Here is a 19,217-nt window from a genome sequence, read left to right as displayed (position 1 = left end):
TAGCCTTCTAAAGCTCTTAATACGAGATACACAGTACATGTTGCTTCTTAGCTTTTTAATTTTCCCTTAGAGCAGCTTCTTCAGTCTTATAACTCAAACAGTTCTAGTCATCCTCCTCACAGCTCAAGATTTACCTGTATAGCCCTGATTTCTGTCCAGGCCTACTGTTTTTTATTGTTGTTTGTTCATTTGTTTTTTAACCCTTTTTCCACCACCAGACCTTGTTTAATTTTTGGCCTAAATATTCATATACGAGAAGCCCTGACCCACTTTACTGGATCCACTTTTAGTGCGGATATTCACAAGGTAAATATGAGTAATCCGCAAACGTTTATCTTCAGACCTGGATCAAAATGCTCCGCTACTTTTGTTAGGGTACTGTCCATACAACCTGATCACAGTAGTGCTCACAAATGCAGTACACCCAGTTACACAACTCTTACAAAGTCCACACGTTTTATTATTTAGTTTCACAATTCCCACAAAGCAGAGAAACGTCATCTTGAAATGTCACAGCTGTTTTCAACGCTACAGCGGCTGAATTCAAGAATGACAATTTGGGGTAGAGAGTTACCAGCCAGTAAGTTGCAATACTGCTCACATTTGCTATTCCCATTCTGCTGCAAGCTATATAATCTTCTACCATAACCAAAAATATATATATAAATAGTAAGGTTAAGCCAAACCTCAATAAAATGATCTTGTTCTTCCCGATTTACACATTCATCTGCTGATATACTGCATAACTCTTTCCTGCTGTGTAGCAGTGACTTCATAGACTGCAGAACACCTTCACCAAAACTCTGAAAAAGAATGGAAAAGAAAGGACAAATGTATTTTCAGTTTTCAATACAGGGTCTATCCCTTACACTCCCATAGTTTTCCTTACTATAAGTATTGTTTCAAACAATTTTGTATATAAACCACCACTAAAATTTTAACCACTAAATTCCACATCTTGAGTTTAAACAGATAAGGTCTTTTCTTCAAGAAAATTTTATTGCAAAATAAGTTGTCTGTATTTAAAAAAAAATAATAATAATAATATGGTGAGAACACGTAGACTTGGGAAAAAGAAACAGATGAATCCAAGAAGAAACCCAAGCCCCACCCATTCCATTCCTTGGAGCCTGTACATGGAACTTTCCATCAGCTTTTCCTTAAAGAGAATGAAAAGCAAGTTTAGCCAAGAAATGTTATAGAGGTGGCTTCACCAGTCAGAGTGGAAGAAAACAAACTAAAGAATTCAAGAACCACCCTACACATTCTTCTTCTCCATTCTGTGAAAAAATAAAGAACTTAATTCTATGTAATTATTTCTTTTAACATTTATTTAAATGTATGGTGACATGCAAGCATGACTAAAAAAGGTTTGAAAATCTAGGAATTTCTCCCAGTGTAACAAAATGCAGCAAAACAGAAGCGTTATTATCACTGCTATCTGAAATCAAATAAAACAAGATGACAGAAAAACTGAAGGTGTCCTCAGCTTGTAAGAAAACCAACCTACAATACCCTCTCACTTTTATTTTTTGAAAGTCAGCCACCTTTTTTCTTCAATTTTGTTTTTAAAATTGTCTTTTCTAGCAAGTAGAAAGGTTAAGAAGTGAAAATAAGACCACAATGTGGTTATAAATTGTCGATCTAGTTATTTATTCTCCATATGATTGCCCTGATAAAAATTAAGTGAGAAATGCATCAAGTTTACAAGTTATTTCAAACCTGCATAGCTTCGTAAACAACAGTATAAGTACTAGAAAGCGAAATTTAGTCAGAGAAGGCTTTGCATTTCTGACAATCCCACAACAAATGCAATCCCTTTATGGTAAAAACTGATCTTAGGTATCAAAATTAAACCTCAGGAAAGATGAATCTGCTCTGAAAAAAACAAAAACAGTGTTATACACTACCGCACTAGAAGCCCAATTAGCACGGCCAGTGTTACCACGCTTGTGTTCATCGTAATGCAAAACTAGGAAAGCATTTCTAGAATGGATAGACAAAAGCAAAATTCAGGATCCCTGAAATTACCAAAACATATTTCAGAACATTAGCAAACAAGGCTAGGACAGCAATGGCCAAGTGACATTAAAGCAGTCAAAACAGGCATTTTTATGGAAAAGTAAGAGATGGCAATGCAACCAAAGTACTTTGGAGTGCATTTAAGGCAGTTTGGGGGTCATTTGAAATAAATTTTAAATTGATTCAAATAATTCTGACTTCCATCTACTCCTTTGTCTCCCTATGTTTAGCTGCAATTTTCCTCTCACAACGTTGCATAAATATCTCCATACTTTCCAAAATATGCAGACAATATGCAGACTCTGACTCTAACTCATCCAGATTTACAGGTGGCTGCAATGCCAATACTGCTCAGAGACTCTCCCGCAATAGATCTAGAAGCACTAACTCTCTCCCCCACTCATCCCACAGAAAAGTAATTTCTGAAGTCAAACCAACATGTTGAAATGTCTCATTTTCAGCTTATACAATAACTTAATCAGTCACAGCACTCAAAACATTAATAAAAAAGTCAAACATGACCTGCTAATTCTCTGCAGGCCAGAAGTAATCCAGTCTGACAAGTGCTGAAGATTATTCTCTAGTTACTGGGTTTTCTAAGGCTACAAAGTATCAACATACATCTTAATTATATGTAAGTATTTTCTTCCTTAGTAAGTTTAATATTTTGAAAGGAAAGGCAGGATGGAAAACTGAACAAAAGTATGGCATTAATAATTACTATAGTTCAAGTTACTAAACTCAGATGCTTGGAGAATGCTAGGCTGAAGTACATAAGAAAGAAATGTGCAACAATCTGAAAAAAAATCTCCCTCAGGTCTGGAAGAACTGTCAAACAATACTACATGAAGGTCTGGCAGACCCCCCGCTACTAAACCCTTGCCAGGCAAACCCAATACACACACTGACAGAGGCCCTACATGACTGAAGAGATACAATATACTGACTTCAGAAGGAGTGGAAGGAGGTGATGTGTGTTTTTAAGATCATATGAATGAATATAAAAGAGCTTAGAACATGGAAAGAATAAACAGATATGGAAATTACCAGGCAGAAGATAGATCTCACCTACCTCGACCACATTATCTTCCATAGTTTACTGACACTGAACCAAAGGGAGAGTTAAAAAACGGAGAGCTTGTAGAAGAGCTGCTTCTGGAAAAGAACAGGCCTAGCCAGAGCCAGCAAAGGGGTTTTTTGATAGGATAACAGATGTGGGCCAGTAACCAAAAATCAACTTCTTCCAACTTGAGACTGAGGTCAAGTATCATCAGCATGAATAAGTGTTAAAAAAAAAAAAAAAAAAAAAGAGTAAATGTACAGACGAACGTGGTAACTCAAAGCAAGCAGGTATCATCAATTAAGAAGAGAGGTGGCATATACAGGAAGAAATTCCTCAAGGTAATAATAGTTTGAAATGTAAACGTATGAAGCACAAGGTTATGTCCTCAAAAACTAATAGCAAGCATTTAAATAGAATTCTGAATTCACAAGCTGGGAAGCAAGAGACCTGACTTTATCTTTTGATCATGATATAGCAGTGAACAATCAATATGATGCAGCACTGAAAATAGCAAACGTGACCCTTGCAGCATCCTTTACCAGAACTGACATCATTCCAGTCCTCTGTGATTGCACATACCATATCATCCACACGTAAAAAGAAGATTAACTTGCAACAAGCACAAAAAGGAGGACTATGAAGGATAATCACTGGAATGCAGAGGCTTTCATACAAAAGCACACTAAAACCTTGGCTTACAGTTTCCAAAAAATCGAAGTTAACAGAGAACAGACTTATGACTGTACATACACCACGACGGTGAACATCAGCAAAAGGAAAAAAAAAAATACTACTCAAGCTGAATACTGACACCTATGAACAGGTGTAAATTTGCTGTGAATAGTTTCAGTGTGAAATTCATAAAGTTTTTAATCATTACAGCAGTGTGGTTCAAAAAGGCTTAAAATCAGTAGTAGGGGATTTTGGAGTTTTTTTTTTGTCTGTTTTGGTTTTGTGTTTTTGTTTTAATCTCCCCTCATTAACAGTGAGACTGTATTTGAAAACTTCTTCATATTACCACAACTCTGCTTTTAACAGCAGAGGACTGGACTCAATTTCAGGGAAAACCTCTTATCCAAGAGGCACTGAAAGCAAGTTCCCTCAACTCCGGCCTGTGAGACACTCGGCTGAATTAAAAATTGAAAATCTGATAGTCTCAGGGACTCGCTGATCAGCGTAGGTAAAGACAAGGTCATCTTCAGCAGAAAGATGTTAATTTGTTCTTCTAAGTAGTACAACTACTACCAACATGCATCTACACATGGGCAAAAAAACAAGCTACCTAGAAAGCTCTACTTGCTAGGTCTGTATACTCCTTCCTCACAGCAATCTCGAATTCAGATGTCTGACAGGAAACCCTATTTCAATAGCAGGTTTGAAATCTGCGTTCACTAAGTTATAGTAGGGGAAAATACAAATATCCTAAATTGCATGCAGAGCAAGACAGACCTCAACAATCAAAAATCCTTATCACTTCTCCAGCTTAAAAGAACAATGCAGAGTTTTGCATTGTTCCCTTTGTAGACCACAAATCAAGAAGTCATTAGCTACAGATCCTTCACTGTATGACTAGCATACAGTTTCTACCAGTAAACTCAGTAACTGTTTTATACAACTGCCTCCTAAAAATTTCGAGCAACCAAACAAGCCTGCAAGATGTCTGTAACATTGGAAAAAACAACTTTGGCAAGGCTACCAGAAGGAAATTTCCAGGAACACTAACGGTATCAGAAAAAAAAATCTCATTTTTTCTTCCATTATTTGCCAAGAAATCAAGTCCAATGCTGGCAAGTAACGTTTACTCTGCTCTTAAGTAACAAAAGAGCTCTTCTTGACTTCTGCTGCTGTAAGATTTAAACGGGCTTATTATTTTGAAGTCACTTTGTAAAAATGGAAACCTGAACTTTCAGTGTGCATACCACAACCATGCACTGACTTCTACAGCTACTTTAACATTTCCTTTTGAAGTATTATGAAGACAGGACTCAGACTGCAAGCTGTGAATCAACAGCAGATGAAATACAGTGCAATTCTGACCACCCTACTGCCTGGCTCTGTGAGAAAGAACGGAAGCTCTCCACCATTTCTTAAGTAGCTACCCCTCAGGGAAAAATCAAGAGGAGACCGCTACAAATCAAAACACCAGAGTCAGTCTGAATGAAAACAGAGTTCTGTGAGACACCTGGGAAGGGCGGAATTCATGTCGCTGGAACCACACAGTCCTGACTGCTTAATGGCAATTCATAGAACTAGCATTTTAGGCAACCGTTATTATCTGTGAGGAATCACTAGTCACTGTCATTATTAGAGAGATGTTTCTGCAACGCGAAGGCCTAAAAACCTAGGGGATTTTTGTCTGTTTTTATGTTGGGGCTGTGCATGTTTAAATTGAAGAGGAAACAAAAAGGGCAGATTAAAAACATCCTCTAAAACTCACTCTATGCTCAAGCGTAAAATGACCTGAACGTTGTTAAACAAATAATTTAACTGTAGTTTATTCGTAAACCTGTAAAAAAAAGTTGTATATACATTGTGTCTTAAAGTGAAAGAATATCACCCATAATTAGAAATTGATTAATGCATGGCAGTTACCAGAAACTGGAACAAGTGATTCTCTGCCTGGCAATTCCGTAATGCTCGTATTTGCTCTCAAGCTGTTCCTACAGGACCTATACTACATACCCGGACTTTAAAAAAAAAAAAAAAAAAAAAAAGAAAAACCTGTTTTATGGAACAAAACAATGCAGTTTCCAGGTGACAAAATTTTTTCTTGCTCAGTTTCTCTTCTTTAGCACCGTACACAGTTTTAAGTCAAAAGTCAAGGAAGATCCAGAAAAATACTCATCTGCATTCAACTACTTTGAGAAATATCATTGGATAAATCAATTTGTTCCTTCAGGATAAACTGCCGTGTAATACTTTCATTTGAGGAAGCTGTAGGTTATTTCTCTAAACTGAAGGGACAAAATAAAAAGAATAAATAAATACTGTTCAAAAAATAATCTTTCACAAGTGTTAGGCAGACTTTACTTTTCACCAAAGCACCACCCAGAAGTTCACGTAAACAATAAAGATAAGCCAGGACGGAAACAAAGGTCTAAAGATACTACAGTAAGCCCGAACACAGATTTCACACAACAGTTTTCAATGAACACTATGTGTTTATATTTTAATTTGTTACATATAAATGTCAACCAACACTCAAAATAAAAGAGTTATATTCCATAAACAAGGCAAATTTTAACATATAAATACACCACAGTTATATCACATCACCTCAAAACAAAAAAGGAAGACGAGGCAAAAGCCTTCTTCCAATTATTCTTTCTCACAGTTCTACTATGCTAAATATGCCAATGCATAAAGCAAGGACAGTTTTTTGCCTCTTTGAAACATTAGTCTACCGAAGTTAAAACTTAAAAAGCAACAAACACAAACAAAAAATCCTTAGCGTTCACTTTGTTTATTATTAGACTGCTGCAAAAAAGATGCAAAATCTATGAATTTTTTTTTTTTTAAATGAGTTACCTTTTTCACAGACGTTCTTGGTTTCATTCGACTGCCCTGAGCCCTTGCGTACGTATCCATGATTTTACCAATCTTAGTATCCAATGAAAGTCAGCTCAAAATACCTACAAAAACATTTACACTTGATTATTTTTATGGTTCCCCACTTAGTTAGTAATACAATTTGAAAATGCAAGTAGACAAAACAAGAGCCTATAGAAAGAAAATACATTTTGAAACTAAGATGAAGCAGCACACCATCCAGATCGTTGCCCTTGGAAAATATACCGCCTTAACTTAAAATGATGCAGAAAATGTAAAATTAATGGTAACAATAACCCCCCACACACATATTACTGCTAGTTCATAAATGTTTATTTAACTACATTTCAGTGGTGCCTTGGTGGAAGACAACATTACGTGAAATACTGTTTCACTATCATTGAGCCTTGGGCGAAGCTCATCAGCAGGCTCTTGTACCACACAAGGCACCAGAACAACGCTTCAGCAATCCGGAGGGGAAACATGTAGCTCTTACCCACTCGACCAACTGGCCTGATTATCTCTGTCACCTACGGACAAACAGTACACGACCCCTGTTTAGGATAACACACATCCACAGGCTTCTCACACTGCCCTGAGCAGTCCTGCCTCAGCTGGCAAAACTCAGGGGACCAAGGGCGCATTCACCAGTGCTTCATCATGATCGGTCAGAAGAGCTTCTGCTTACGCCAGCTACCCTTACTGATCTCAAGCCCAATTCCAACAACAAATACATGGATCTGGGAATGAAATCTAAACAGGTTTCACAATTTTCTCTGTTTAATTCACAGCAATATAAAGAAACAAAATAATCTAATTTCACTCATCCCTATATCCCCCCAAAACAGTGATGAATAAAAGGCATTAATGAAAACAGAAAGCGTATGCTGGCCTTTTAAGTCATATAAAAGTTTTGACACTTCATCTTTCTCAATGGTCACAGAATTTAGCCAAGAAAAGACTCCTGGTAAAACAAACCAGGTAAGGAGCATATCAAATTGATTGCAAAATAAAAAATAAATACATATCAATACATCAGAGCATAGGTCTCCTTTGCACAGCTAACCAGCTTGATTTTCTTGACATCACCTCAAGCTCACACATACACTCTTTATACAGGAACAAGCATGGGTTTGTCCTTGAGTAGGTGTAATTTAAATAAGAAAAGTAGTACTGACATAAAGTTATCATATTCTTCATCTTCTCTCCCCCATCAGCAACTATAAAAACAAAGCCTCCTCACAGGTATAATAATAATGATGATTGCAGATATCTATTCACATTCCACCTTGATTTCTGCTTTCCTTCATAAAGATGAACTTGCCGGAATCTTCAAAAAAAAGTTACACCTACATAAACTGCACCATTTCCATTCCTGGAGCACAGTATCTCACTTAACTAGCTCTCTCTCAAGTTTGGAAAATTAAGACAACGACATGAAACAGATAGGCAGACAGAATATATATATATAATCTGTATATAATAAAATCAAATAAATTAAATTACAGAAAACTTCTGTGGATAGAAGATTAAAACCATAATGATGCTTCTGTTTAGACTTGCATGTTAAAAAAAAATGCCACGAAATAATAACAAGCAAGGAAAAGAAGCCCACCTTCCTTGTCCCTGCTGCTCTACCTGAAGTGGCTAACCCACTCACTGGGTTAATCTCATCACACCAGGGAACCACTCTTAACACATCCTTGCGCTCAGAACAGCCATCTCTGGGACAGCTGGTTTCTCACCTAGGCTCGAGTACTACCGCTCCAGCTCTGCCATCCACAGACCGACCATTCCCTGCAGCAATTATAACAACGCCCGACACAAAAGTCACGGAGCTGACTTCATAACCACGCGGGTTCCAACAGCGTCTAGTCAGGTACAGCGCTCCGCAGCTTCACCACCTTCAGACAGCAGGTTAAGCACTATCCTAGGGTGTCAGCGAGCACACACTGGAGACCCACGCGCCCACGCTGAACCCCCTGCAGCATCACATACCTCGTGGAACTGGCAGCCTTGTAAAGCACCATGCAAAGATGCTGGAGAATAACTCTACTGGCTTACCCCTGGTGGTGGTTTTACTCGGGTGCGCGGCTGAGCTCCACCACAACCGCTCTCTCACTCCCCCTTCCTCAAAGGGGAACGGGGAGAAAATACGATGAAAAGGGCTCAAGGGTTGAGATTAGGACAGGGAGATCACACAGTAATTATCGTGACAGGCAAAACAGACTCAGCATAGGGAGATAGTAAGATTTACTGCCTATTACTAACAAGCTAGAGAAGTGAGAAACAAAGGAAAGAAACTAAAAGCACCTTCCCCCCCATCCACCCTCTTCCACCTCCTCCCCCCGAGTGGCGCAGGGGAACGGAGGAATGGGGGTTACGGTCAGTCTATAGCGCTTCTTCTCTGCTGCTCCTTCTCAGTCACTCTCGTCCCCTGTGCTGTTGGGTCCCTCCCACAGGATGCAGTCCTTGCTGAACTGATGCGACGTGGGCTGCCCACAGGCAGCAGCTCTTCAAGAACTGCTCCAGATATGGGTCCGTACCACGGGGTCCATCCCTCGGGGGCAAACTGCTCCAACCTGGATCCCCCACGGGCAGCAGCTCCTGCCAGGTCACCTGCTCCTGCGTGGGCTCCTCTCCACGGGCTACAGGTCCGGCCTGGAATCTGCTCCGGCAGGGGTCTTCCACAGGCCGCAGGGGACTTCTGCTCCGGCGCCTGGAGGTCCACCTGCTCCACCCTGGTCCACGTAAACCCACTACACCCCTGCCTCAACTCGACACCATAGCCATTTCTTCTTGTCTGCATCCTGCCCTATACAGGTTCCCTCCACCACCTACGGTATCCCAGGTCTGTCACTCATTTCAGAGAAATCTCAGGAGTCCTGCTTGTCCAGGAATACAACACAGAACAAAAATTGAAGATGAATAAAATTATTATCTGTTTTTACAGTACCCAAACTTTCAAACTAACTGGAAAGGAAGCAAAAATACTGACAAACAAGACAGCCTGGAAATAGTTTGTACCTTGTTTAAATTAAAACCCAACATTTATGGTAACTTTTACTTCTTCATACTGTATTTGACTATTAGATTACATTTCCTCCTACTGTAAGCTCAACAAAAAAGGGGAATAAATGGCACAAATACCAGATGGAAGAGGAACAAAACTTTACTGGTACTGAAAAGCTATCAGCATTCATTAAACAAACACGGGAATAACTGATAAAAGCATCTCTGTCTTTCTAGCAAGTTTTATTATGTTTTCTTTAGCAAATCATTGGCAAAATGATTTTAAGCTTTCTCATCAAACCACATAATGAGCATTCAGCTAGCTTTCCCAATCTTGTTTGAGTGCCTGTAACTGGCAAAATTCAGGAGTGAAATCAGCTTAAGTGCATTCAAGAGGAATTTTGCCATGAACTCTAACTCTTTATACAAATTTATCCCACACAACTTCACTGAAAGTCAGCGTGCACTGACAATCATTAGCAAACGAAAAGGAAATCTTTTTTGTCAGTAAGCACAAGCGTGCGGAGCAAATCTTTTAAGTAGCTATATGGACATGTACACATGTCTATGTTGCATGGACGTGTACACGTGCACGTCTATGTTACAGGTATACAAGGGCTTGAGGCATTTGAACTGTACATGCAATAAATCTGAACTATACACACTAAGTTCTTATTAACGTAAGTTTCCTTTATGCTTTTTTATTTCTCTTTTCTAATAATTTATCACTTTCATTAATTGGGTTGGCAGTCTTGAAACAGCCTATTTATAAAAATGACAGACTGTCTTGACCACAGCCACATCCACACTAAGCAGGGTAGGTAAATACACCTCTGTTAGAAGTGCTGTATTCTTCTGTTCTTGCTTGAATCTGTGTCATTTTTTTCCCCCCTATTTCATATAGATATGACATGGATACCAAGCTTCACCAACTTCAAGAGAATCCTTCCTTTTCTCTGGCTAGATCACTGTTAAAAATCATTGCCCTTGCCTTTCCCCAGGACTGGACCTGAATTCTCAAAATACAGCCTTGGAAAAAAAACATTACTCTGGGTACCAGAAATATCCATTAGTCTAGATTTCGGGGGGACCGTGCAATTAAGTTTCTGTACTTTATTCTGTCACGTGTTTCATGCATAACTAAACCATTTAAGGGGGGTGATGTTGTTTTCCAAGCAGCAGCATTTTTTTTAAGCGAACTTACTCCCTCTTAGAAAGACCTTCACCAGAGAACACCTTGTTTAGCAGGCATTTTTTTCATTTTATAATCACACCAAATGATTAACAGGAAGAGGGAACAATCTAATTCACATTATTATGCTTCCACACTGAGTAACACGTTCCATCAATGTACTTTTTCAACTGCCCACAGATTTTAAAGAATCCACAAGGGGTAAGAAATTACGAAATTACATCAACCAAGATGGCATAATTCAATTATCACGCCTCAAAAACTCACCTTGCCTGCGGGCCTAGAAATCCACCTGGACAAATGGAACCAAACCCTCTCTAAAAACACTTGATTTCCAAAGGATTTATTATTGGCAGTATTGATGCCTTGATTCAATCGGACAATTCTGAAATAACCTTGCCAACATGAAGTGATGTAAGGCTGTTTCCTAGTGTAAGCGAACAGAATGGGGTTATTTAAGAAATATTGATTTTAATACCACTGATCCCGTCCAGGTACAACAGGAAGCTTTATTTTTCGATGCCTCTCTCTGGTAACATCACAGAGCTTCAATAACCCCGTTATAATACCAGATCTATAGTTCATAGTTACCTTATTTTCCATTCGATACGCAAGAGAACCAGCGAGCCCTACAGAAACCGCTTCAGGTGTAATAAAACCCCCCAAAATCCCCTCAGCGAGAGAGCCGGGAAACCCAACAAGCAGCACTCGCCGCTCCCCCTCCCACCTGTGGCAGCGGGCGAGGAGGAGGAGGGGAGCGGCCGGCCCGTACCTCTCGGTCTCCCTCGGCGCCCGCCGCCATTTCGCCTCCTCCAGCGCCGGCCCCGCCGCCGCCGCCGCCGCCGCCGCCACCACCGTCACGGCCGCGCGGCCCCGCCCCCCGCGCGCGACGCTCTCGCGACGCTTCCCCCTCCCCCACCCCCCCAGCCTCACCGGGGAGTCGGGCGGGGGTCACGTGGGGCTCCCTCCGCCTTCCCCATTGGCTGCGGTCGGGAACCTCGGGGGGAGGGAGGGGCTGTGAGGGGGCGCGCGCCGCCTCCGGCCCTGGGGGCCGTTACGGCTCTTACCCGCCCGTAGGGGGCGGGGCTGTGCCCGGTGAGGAGGCGGCGGGGTGCTAATCTCCTGCCGAGAGGGCACTAATGGGGAAGTTCCTCAAGCAGTACACAATGGTTAATGTTCCTCGAACAATGCACAATGGTTAATCCGACACTAATGACGCTGCCCCTCCCCGAAAGACTCCCAGTGCCCAGCCAGGTTTAGCTGAGGCTTGGCGTACCAGGGTGTCACTGTGTCTACAGTGGCAAGTTGGTTGTGACAACCTCTGGAAGACGTGAAGGAAACAGTCCCCAAACTTGTTCTCAGCAAGAATCCAAAACTTAGACAGTGGCAGGAGGTGGAAAAGAAAATATTAATTAAAAAAAAAAGAATAGCCCTGTAGCTTTTTTATTGAGGATTTCAAAGTGTGACTTACAGACAGACAGAGACTGCCTTGAGTTCTTATCATCTGCATTTCTTTCTTCTTTCCAGCACCATCTGAGCCCTATGGAAAGGCTGTGGGAATTTTTGCTAGTAGATCTCCATAGCTTTTCCACATAATTCCTGTTTCTACTTTTACTTAAGCTGTTACCTTCCTATTTAGTCCTTGATAACAGGCCATTTCTGGGTTGTATAATCGTTTTAGACACTTTAGAAGTCAGAGGATACATATTCAATTACTCATTTTGCTAACAGATAGAGAAACTACATTTTAATTTACCCTGAAAACTAACAAGCTATGGGGCAAAGCTGCAAGCCATGCACAAACGAGGAGGATAAAAGAAACAAAGAACTACTGGTTCTAAAGTATGTCACAGTGTTAGCTAAGTGGGACAAATAAAAGGTCTCATATTCCCAGCAACTGCACATCCCTATGGGGTGGGGAAAAAGTAAATGAATAATTGAATCAAATTTAACTCAAGTTTGTCATCATTTCAATGTCCATGGAGACCATCCTGGTTTGGAAATGTATTCTTTTGAGTAAAGAAATTGTAACAGTTTTGCAGATCTTTGGTTAACCCAAAAACACCTCTTTTTGACCAACTCCTACAATCCAAATACCCTTCAGTTTTCATGAAAACTAAACGGTCTGTAAGAGGGGTTTGTTGTTCTTCATATATCAAGACTTACAGTTGGTAAACATTTACCAAAACAAAATAGATCTGGAAGTAATGTAAACATGAGAAAGCAGGCTTTAAAAATAAATTCAAGCTTTTCATTCCCTTTGTTCTATAATTCCCCTTAGACTATTCAGAATAATGAGTTCCTATGGCTTCCTGCCAAACCCTTAAAAAAAATCAAGATTTACCCTCATCAGGAAACTATGAAACAAAACCCGCAGCACACCATTGTTTGTCAGAAAAAAAATGTTTTTTATACAATAATAAAAATTGAGATAGCTTTGAAATTATCTTTTCTTTTTTTCAACTGATTTAAGGTCTGCCTATGTAAATGCACAGAAAACTTGGCTGGTCAGCCAACGCTTCTTAAATGTAGATTAATTACAAAGAAATAGAGTATTTCTGGGCTCCAATATTTTGTGTCCTGTACAGCACATTTTGTACGGCTTAGTTTTATGTTTTTCAGAGCTGGGCCTCCCCAGCTGGGGCCTGTCCCATTGCCCCCAGCCAGGAGGAAGGGCAAGCTGGGAACAGCCCCAGCCCAGAGCATCAGGCTCTTCTGTGGGGACAGAAATGGGTCGAGGCCATGCAGGATGTCAGTCCATACCTGGGAGACAGGATCAGGCCTGGGGAGGGGAATCACAGCCAGCCACAGCCCCAGGACATCAGCCCACAGGTTAGGATCAGGCCCAGAAAGGAACTAGCATCAGGTGAAGCTGGCTGGAGAGAGCAATGCATCTGTAGTGTCTTCTGTCTGCTCTTCCTGTATCAACAATGTGTATCTGTAGAATGTTTTTGTCAGAAATATTATGTCATTGGCACTATCCTAAGTCACCATCTAAACCTGTCTTTTAAGCTTGATATTTTCAAGATCACTGGCTTGGAGCGACTTTTTGAAGGATCGTCTCAGACTGACTTGTATGTCATCCTGCAAAGGTATTCAAGGTGAGTTTTGTAAAAGGAGATGAAGGATTAGTTGGTGATTTTACGGTAGTTTTTCATCTGTTTTCTAACTAGTTCCTTACTAAGATTTCTTCCTCTGTACATGACTTCTACACAGCTGCATAATTGTATCAGTGGCTTGTTAGTTTTTGTTGTTGTTTGTTTGTTTTTGGATGATACTACCTGTAAAACATGCCCCTCTATAACTAAAGCTTTTTTAAGTCCAGGCAAGACATTAAATTACATCCTATAAACTATGCTGATGTAATTAATAATAAGAAGAATTTCTTTCTCAAAGGCAGATAGATAATTTATAGTCTTGCTATTCCTGCTTTAATTTGAGATAGACGCACTTTTAGTCTGAAAACCTGGGTAAGCCTTTCCACTGATGCCCTTGCAGTAGGCTGGGAAGGATCTGCCGTTCTTGATACTATTCTCAAAAAAAATAATAAAATAAAATCCAAGGCTTATTTAATGTGAACTAATGATATAATTTCATGAATGATTTTGGGTGGCTTATCTGTTTATAACATAAGTTTCTGCTTCCCAGCCCAGCTACCTACCTGCTTTTACATCTGAACTGCTTCTGGACTGTGCCAGCATGAATATTTGTGAAATCAAGCAGTAAATGAGATTGAACTGAGAAGACTAAAAAACAACCTGCTTTCCTTCCTTTTTGCTGATCCAGTTCACCAACATAATAAATGTGTCAGCATCGCACTGGGGATAGCACAGAGATGACCACGTACAGAAACAGCTTAAATTGTCTTGTTCTGCCACCAAGTGCATACCCATGTGATGACTTGCATTGCCCTTTAAACCCTGCTCGATGTCGCCTTGAAAACACTCTTGACACACCTACCAACTCCAAAACTGGAACTCTTCATCTGAGTGCGTTGTTTCATTACTCATCCTGTCAGGAATCTTTCACGTGTGCTGTGCCATGGCATTTGTCTCTGACAAATGGTTCAGTTTCGGGCATTATGGCATAATGGTTTCTTTAGGCTGTCTCACTAATCTGTTGTTTCCAGTGACATCTCTGAGAAGTAATTTTTATTTGCATGTTTTTAGATTTTTTTTGTCTTTTTTTTTTCAGTGAAACTAATAATCTTTATATAAGTATGTTGCACTATTATTATTTTTTTTCTTTCGCAGGAGTTTGATCTGTAACTTACATAAATCATCTCCCAAAACAATTTGCATGAAAGACATAATCCACAGACTATATTCAGAATTCATCACTCAGTTCACCAGTTATGTCCTGCTGACAAATGGCTTCTCAGAGCCAACCTATTAGGCCTTTTAATACAAAATGGAAAGCGTTGCAAAATAACTTTATAAAGAGATGTATTGTGCTGCATAAAGACAGCTTCAGATGCTATGAGATTCTTATCCAAGAACTCTCCAGAGTCACATCCTTTCTGTGCATTGTGTTTACTTAAAGGATGCGATAACACCGTCACTACGTTACACAAGGGTGTACAATAATAACGAGAGCTGGCTGGGAAGTGAAATTTTTATTCTACAGGAAATTCCAGCTTGTCAATATTTTGTTTCATCGAGCACTGCAACAAAACACGTTGGCTCTGCAGCCTTTCTGGCAAAAATGGAACAATCTATTTCTTTGCCAGCTGACATGCCTGTGGAGCCAAGAAACCAACTGAGCAGTCGGCGTATTGCCAGGGAGAGAGAGGGCCAGTCAGCTGAGCTAAAGTAAACAGCCAGCTTGGGTGGACTTCTGTCCAGCTGCCACAGCCATGTCATGGCTTTAGCTTCTCTCAAAAGTTGTGATGGAACCAGTACTATCCAACTTTTCCAGTGCCAATCTGTTCAATCAGAAAGTGCATAAACACCCTCCCAAAAACTGACTGCTGTCAGAAAGGAATGAAACTGTACTTCCCTTTGGATTCCTTATGGACTTCTTCAGCTTTGTCTTGTGATTTATGCACCTGTTGTTTGTTTGCTCGTTTGTTTTCCCCACTAGTGTGAGTTTATGACATCAACAAATCTTTCCTTAGAGATCACAGATGATACTTGAGCCCAGAAGGGAGTTTTTAGGGTGTCCTTCATTGCTAGTTTTGTGACTATTGTTATTCAAATGTTGTTATGTGCCAGGAGTACCTAATAATATCTGTTTGCATATGCCCACTATCCAGAAGGTACTGTTATGATAGACCATTAGATTGAAATCAACTCATGTCTGTTATCAAATATATGTCTCAATGTCTTCAGTCTATATTTATGGATGAATCTAAGTTACTATGAGCTTGTCAAAGTGCAGTCAAGAGGCAAATACATCTGAACTAGGTAAAAGATTGTGATCTTTACACCATACTGTGTAATTGGTAATGTCAAGGTCAACACTAATACAGAGAGCCCTCTTCATTTTCTGAACCAGCAGTGCATAAGTGCTAAGTTTGCTGAAGACAGCCTTAGAAATTATTGCAGAATCCTGGAATTGTTGAAATTACCTTTCTCTTTCAATGTTTTTGGAAAAGGTATTGGAAAAGTTTGTTAACAAGTACATCTTTGCCTTCCTGCAGTTTAAGATTATAGTATCATCATAGAAGTCATAAGCCGCTTTTTAAAATGTTTATATCATCTCTGTTTGAGAATAAATCTGATCATTTTTAAAATCTGCAGATACTGTATACGCTGCAAGAAGGTTTCTACAAGAAATCTCTCAGTTATTGCCAACCACTTGCTGCATATATTTGCTCTTTAAAGCCAAGAGATGTCATATACCATCATTATTTCAGCTGTGGTAACACCAGGGGATAATGAATTCCCTTGTAAAAGTTTAGGGATAATTAAATTTTCTGCAACTTCATCTATTTAAGTAGTCTCTTACACTCCTGCTGTGAAATCAGGGGAACAACAGATTTTTTGCTGAGCTACATTTCAAATCTTGTTCCTTCTACTTGTAAATAAACCTGACTCTTATTTTTGTGTCCTCTCATCCAACTACAGTGGAGGTGCTACAGCATTCTTGATGAATCCTATCCTGTTACCATCTGGTTTCCAAATTATTTTTATGGTGGTTGCTTTGCTTTTCATTGACCTTTGTCCTTTGTCTTTCCTATGCATGTCCCACTTTATTGCTGTTTTTACAGAGTATATGCTCAAACTGGAAATAATTTGTGTTGTGAGCCTTTTCCCACACTGAAGATAGTCTAATGTGCAGTTCATGGTGTATTTTCTTCTTCATTCCTGGTGGATTTGTTATGCAGTTTGCTGTGCACTGCTGCAACATATGTTAAAATGTGCTCTTTCTCTCAGCTGGTACAATAACTTCAGCATAAGTTTAAGGTTTAAGTCAGTCTCAGCCAATATGCCCATTTGGATTGCCCAATTTTATATTCCACGCACAAATAACTGCTGCTGTGAATCATTTAAGTCTCTCTGATTCTTAACTTCCTCAATTGTACCACGTACTCAGAAATTATTTCATTTCCTCCCTCGTTCGATACATAAAAGAAGAAATGCTCTTTAAACATCAGTGCATTTAAATGCATTTTACCGTCTTCTCTGTCAAAATATTGAAGGGAAACTGACAAGTTCTCACACTGATTGGTGACACCTTTTCAGCAATAATAGGAGTATTGGTAGCTTCTCAAAAAATCATTTTCACTTCTCTTAAAAAAAAAAAGAAACTAGGAGTGACAAGGAAGAAATCAGACAGTCTAGGAGTGTCACGACTAGGAGTGTCAGACTAAGACAGACTAGGAGTGTCACGCTCCTGCATGTATGTGGTTGTATAAAAGCTCATCATGATGCAAAGAATCCCTAAACCCTTATGCCACGGAAAGGCAATTATTATCCCAACGGCTGCCGTTGTGAAGAATGGCCACTGAAAGCTCTGGTCCAAGGACCTCTTTGCAAATCATGGTTTTGAGACTGAAAATCTTGGCCAGAATGAGACAAAGAATAGAAATGCCTGAAAGAAATACTGTTAGTTGTTCCCTACTGTAGTAAGATTCCTGAGTGACTGTTTCTGAGCTACGTTTACTGAATGCTATGTCATTTTCCCAATGAAGATTTCCCAGGAAAATTTCTGAGCTCAGAAATGCTACATTTACACAGCCTATTTAGAGCCAAATACATTTAATTTTTCAACTGTCACAGGAGCAGATCAGAGCAGAAATGTGGAATGTAAACAAGACTGAAATGTATTTCCAGAACAAATCTAGTTTACCTACAGAATTGGAGTGATGGTTACCGCATGTACTCCTGATATCTAAATATAGCTTTATCGTACACAGTAACTGTGGGCTAAAAACTCTAAGGAAGACAGGATCTGAAGTCTATTGTGCCAGTGATGCAATGGGCAGGGTAATGTTAAACTATGCCAAAGTAAATAGGAATGATTTTAAAATTTTCTGCATCTAGAGACATAAAGATAATGACCACAGTAATGTCTATAATATTCTGTCATTGAGTCAAGGTGCAGCTTGACAAAGAGCAAAGAAGCAGCTCCATGATTTTAGTTTGGCCAGGAAGACTGCAGGTGAATGGAACAAACTAGAATCTAAGAACAAGTCTCTGCATTTCTTTGTTGCTAAAATGTGATATGCAGAAAATAGAGTATCAGCTGCAGAGCAGCAAAAATATTCAGAAGCATTTTCAGTAGTTTCTCTTATTGCTCAGTTGACTGTGACAGTAAATTGAGTTTTCTGAGATTCAGAAATAGTGTAAAATTATACATCCTAGTAAGGCCATTTGTTGTTATATTGGACATTGTACCAATGATGTATTAGTCATTCTTTTAATTTAAAAAATATTTTCTAAAAAAATGTTTTTCATTGGTTGAAAGGGGAATAAGCAATTATCTCTTTGGTCATTTGCAAGAAACTGTGTTAGGAATATTTGGAAATGTAAACAATAATAATCATAAAAGTATATTAAAATCAAATTGTTTGAACTTTAACAGTGTATCATCATCTTCATCTGATAAGACACTGTTCTATCTATAAGTGAATAGAAAATGAGAAATGGTATTTGCTTTCAAATGATTGCCCAGGCCACATGCTGCATAATAAAACAGATGTGCTATAGATAAGTCATACTTTGATCCTGAAAGCTGTGTTGTAAAAAGTATTGCATCATTTTTTTCCTTATCTGCAGAAAAGTTTCCAGAATTACCAGCAGCTTTTCCTTTCATTGGCTTTGAAGATGTGGAAATATTGAGGCTTGTCCCTGCAAGATGGTTATCAGGAAAGACTGCAGTCAGAAGGTTTCCTAATAATTTTCCTGCTACTAAAAGTGAAATAAGGATTGACAA

At 39.4% G+C, this 19,217-nt stretch overlaps 1 protein-coding gene across 9 annotated transcripts in view; it reads right to left on the bottom strand.

Moving 5' to 3' along the window:
• Positions 1–11,717, bottom strand: part of AKAP11 (A-kinase anchoring protein 11) — a 43,542-nt gene extending 31,825 nt beyond the window's left edge. For 3 of the 9 annotated variants that reach the window (XM_035553385.2, XM_035553388.2, XM_050708097.1), the window contains exons 1-3: positions 11,611–11,716; positions 6,614–6,717; positions 687–803 (exon numbers count right to left, since the gene is read on the bottom strand). In XM_035553385.2, the coding sequence (XP_035409278.1) occupies positions 687–803; positions 6,614–6,673 (177 nt within the window). In that variant the 5' untranslated portion in view covers positions 6,674–6,717; positions 11,611–11,716. Of the gene's footprint in view, positions 1–686; positions 804–6,613; positions 6,718–11,429 lie in introns of all 9 variants that reach the window. The other 6 variants (XM_035553381.2, XM_035553389.2, XM_035553382.2 and 3 more) reach the window with 4 other exon arrangements.
• Between the last annotated feature and the right edge of the window lie 7,500 nt (positions 11,718–19,217).

Source organism: Cygnus atratus, chromosome 1, assembly GCF_013377495.2.
Source record: "Cygnus atratus isolate AKBS03 ecotype Queensland, Australia chromosome 1, CAtr_DNAZoo_HiC_assembly, whole genome shotgun sequence".
NCBI classification, from domain to species: domain Eukaryota; kingdom Metazoa; phylum Chordata; class Aves; order Anseriformes; family Anatidae; genus Cygnus; species Cygnus atratus.
The sequence above is the reverse complement of the archived record's forward strand: the minus strand, read 5'-3'. Positions and strand labels throughout refer to the sequence as shown.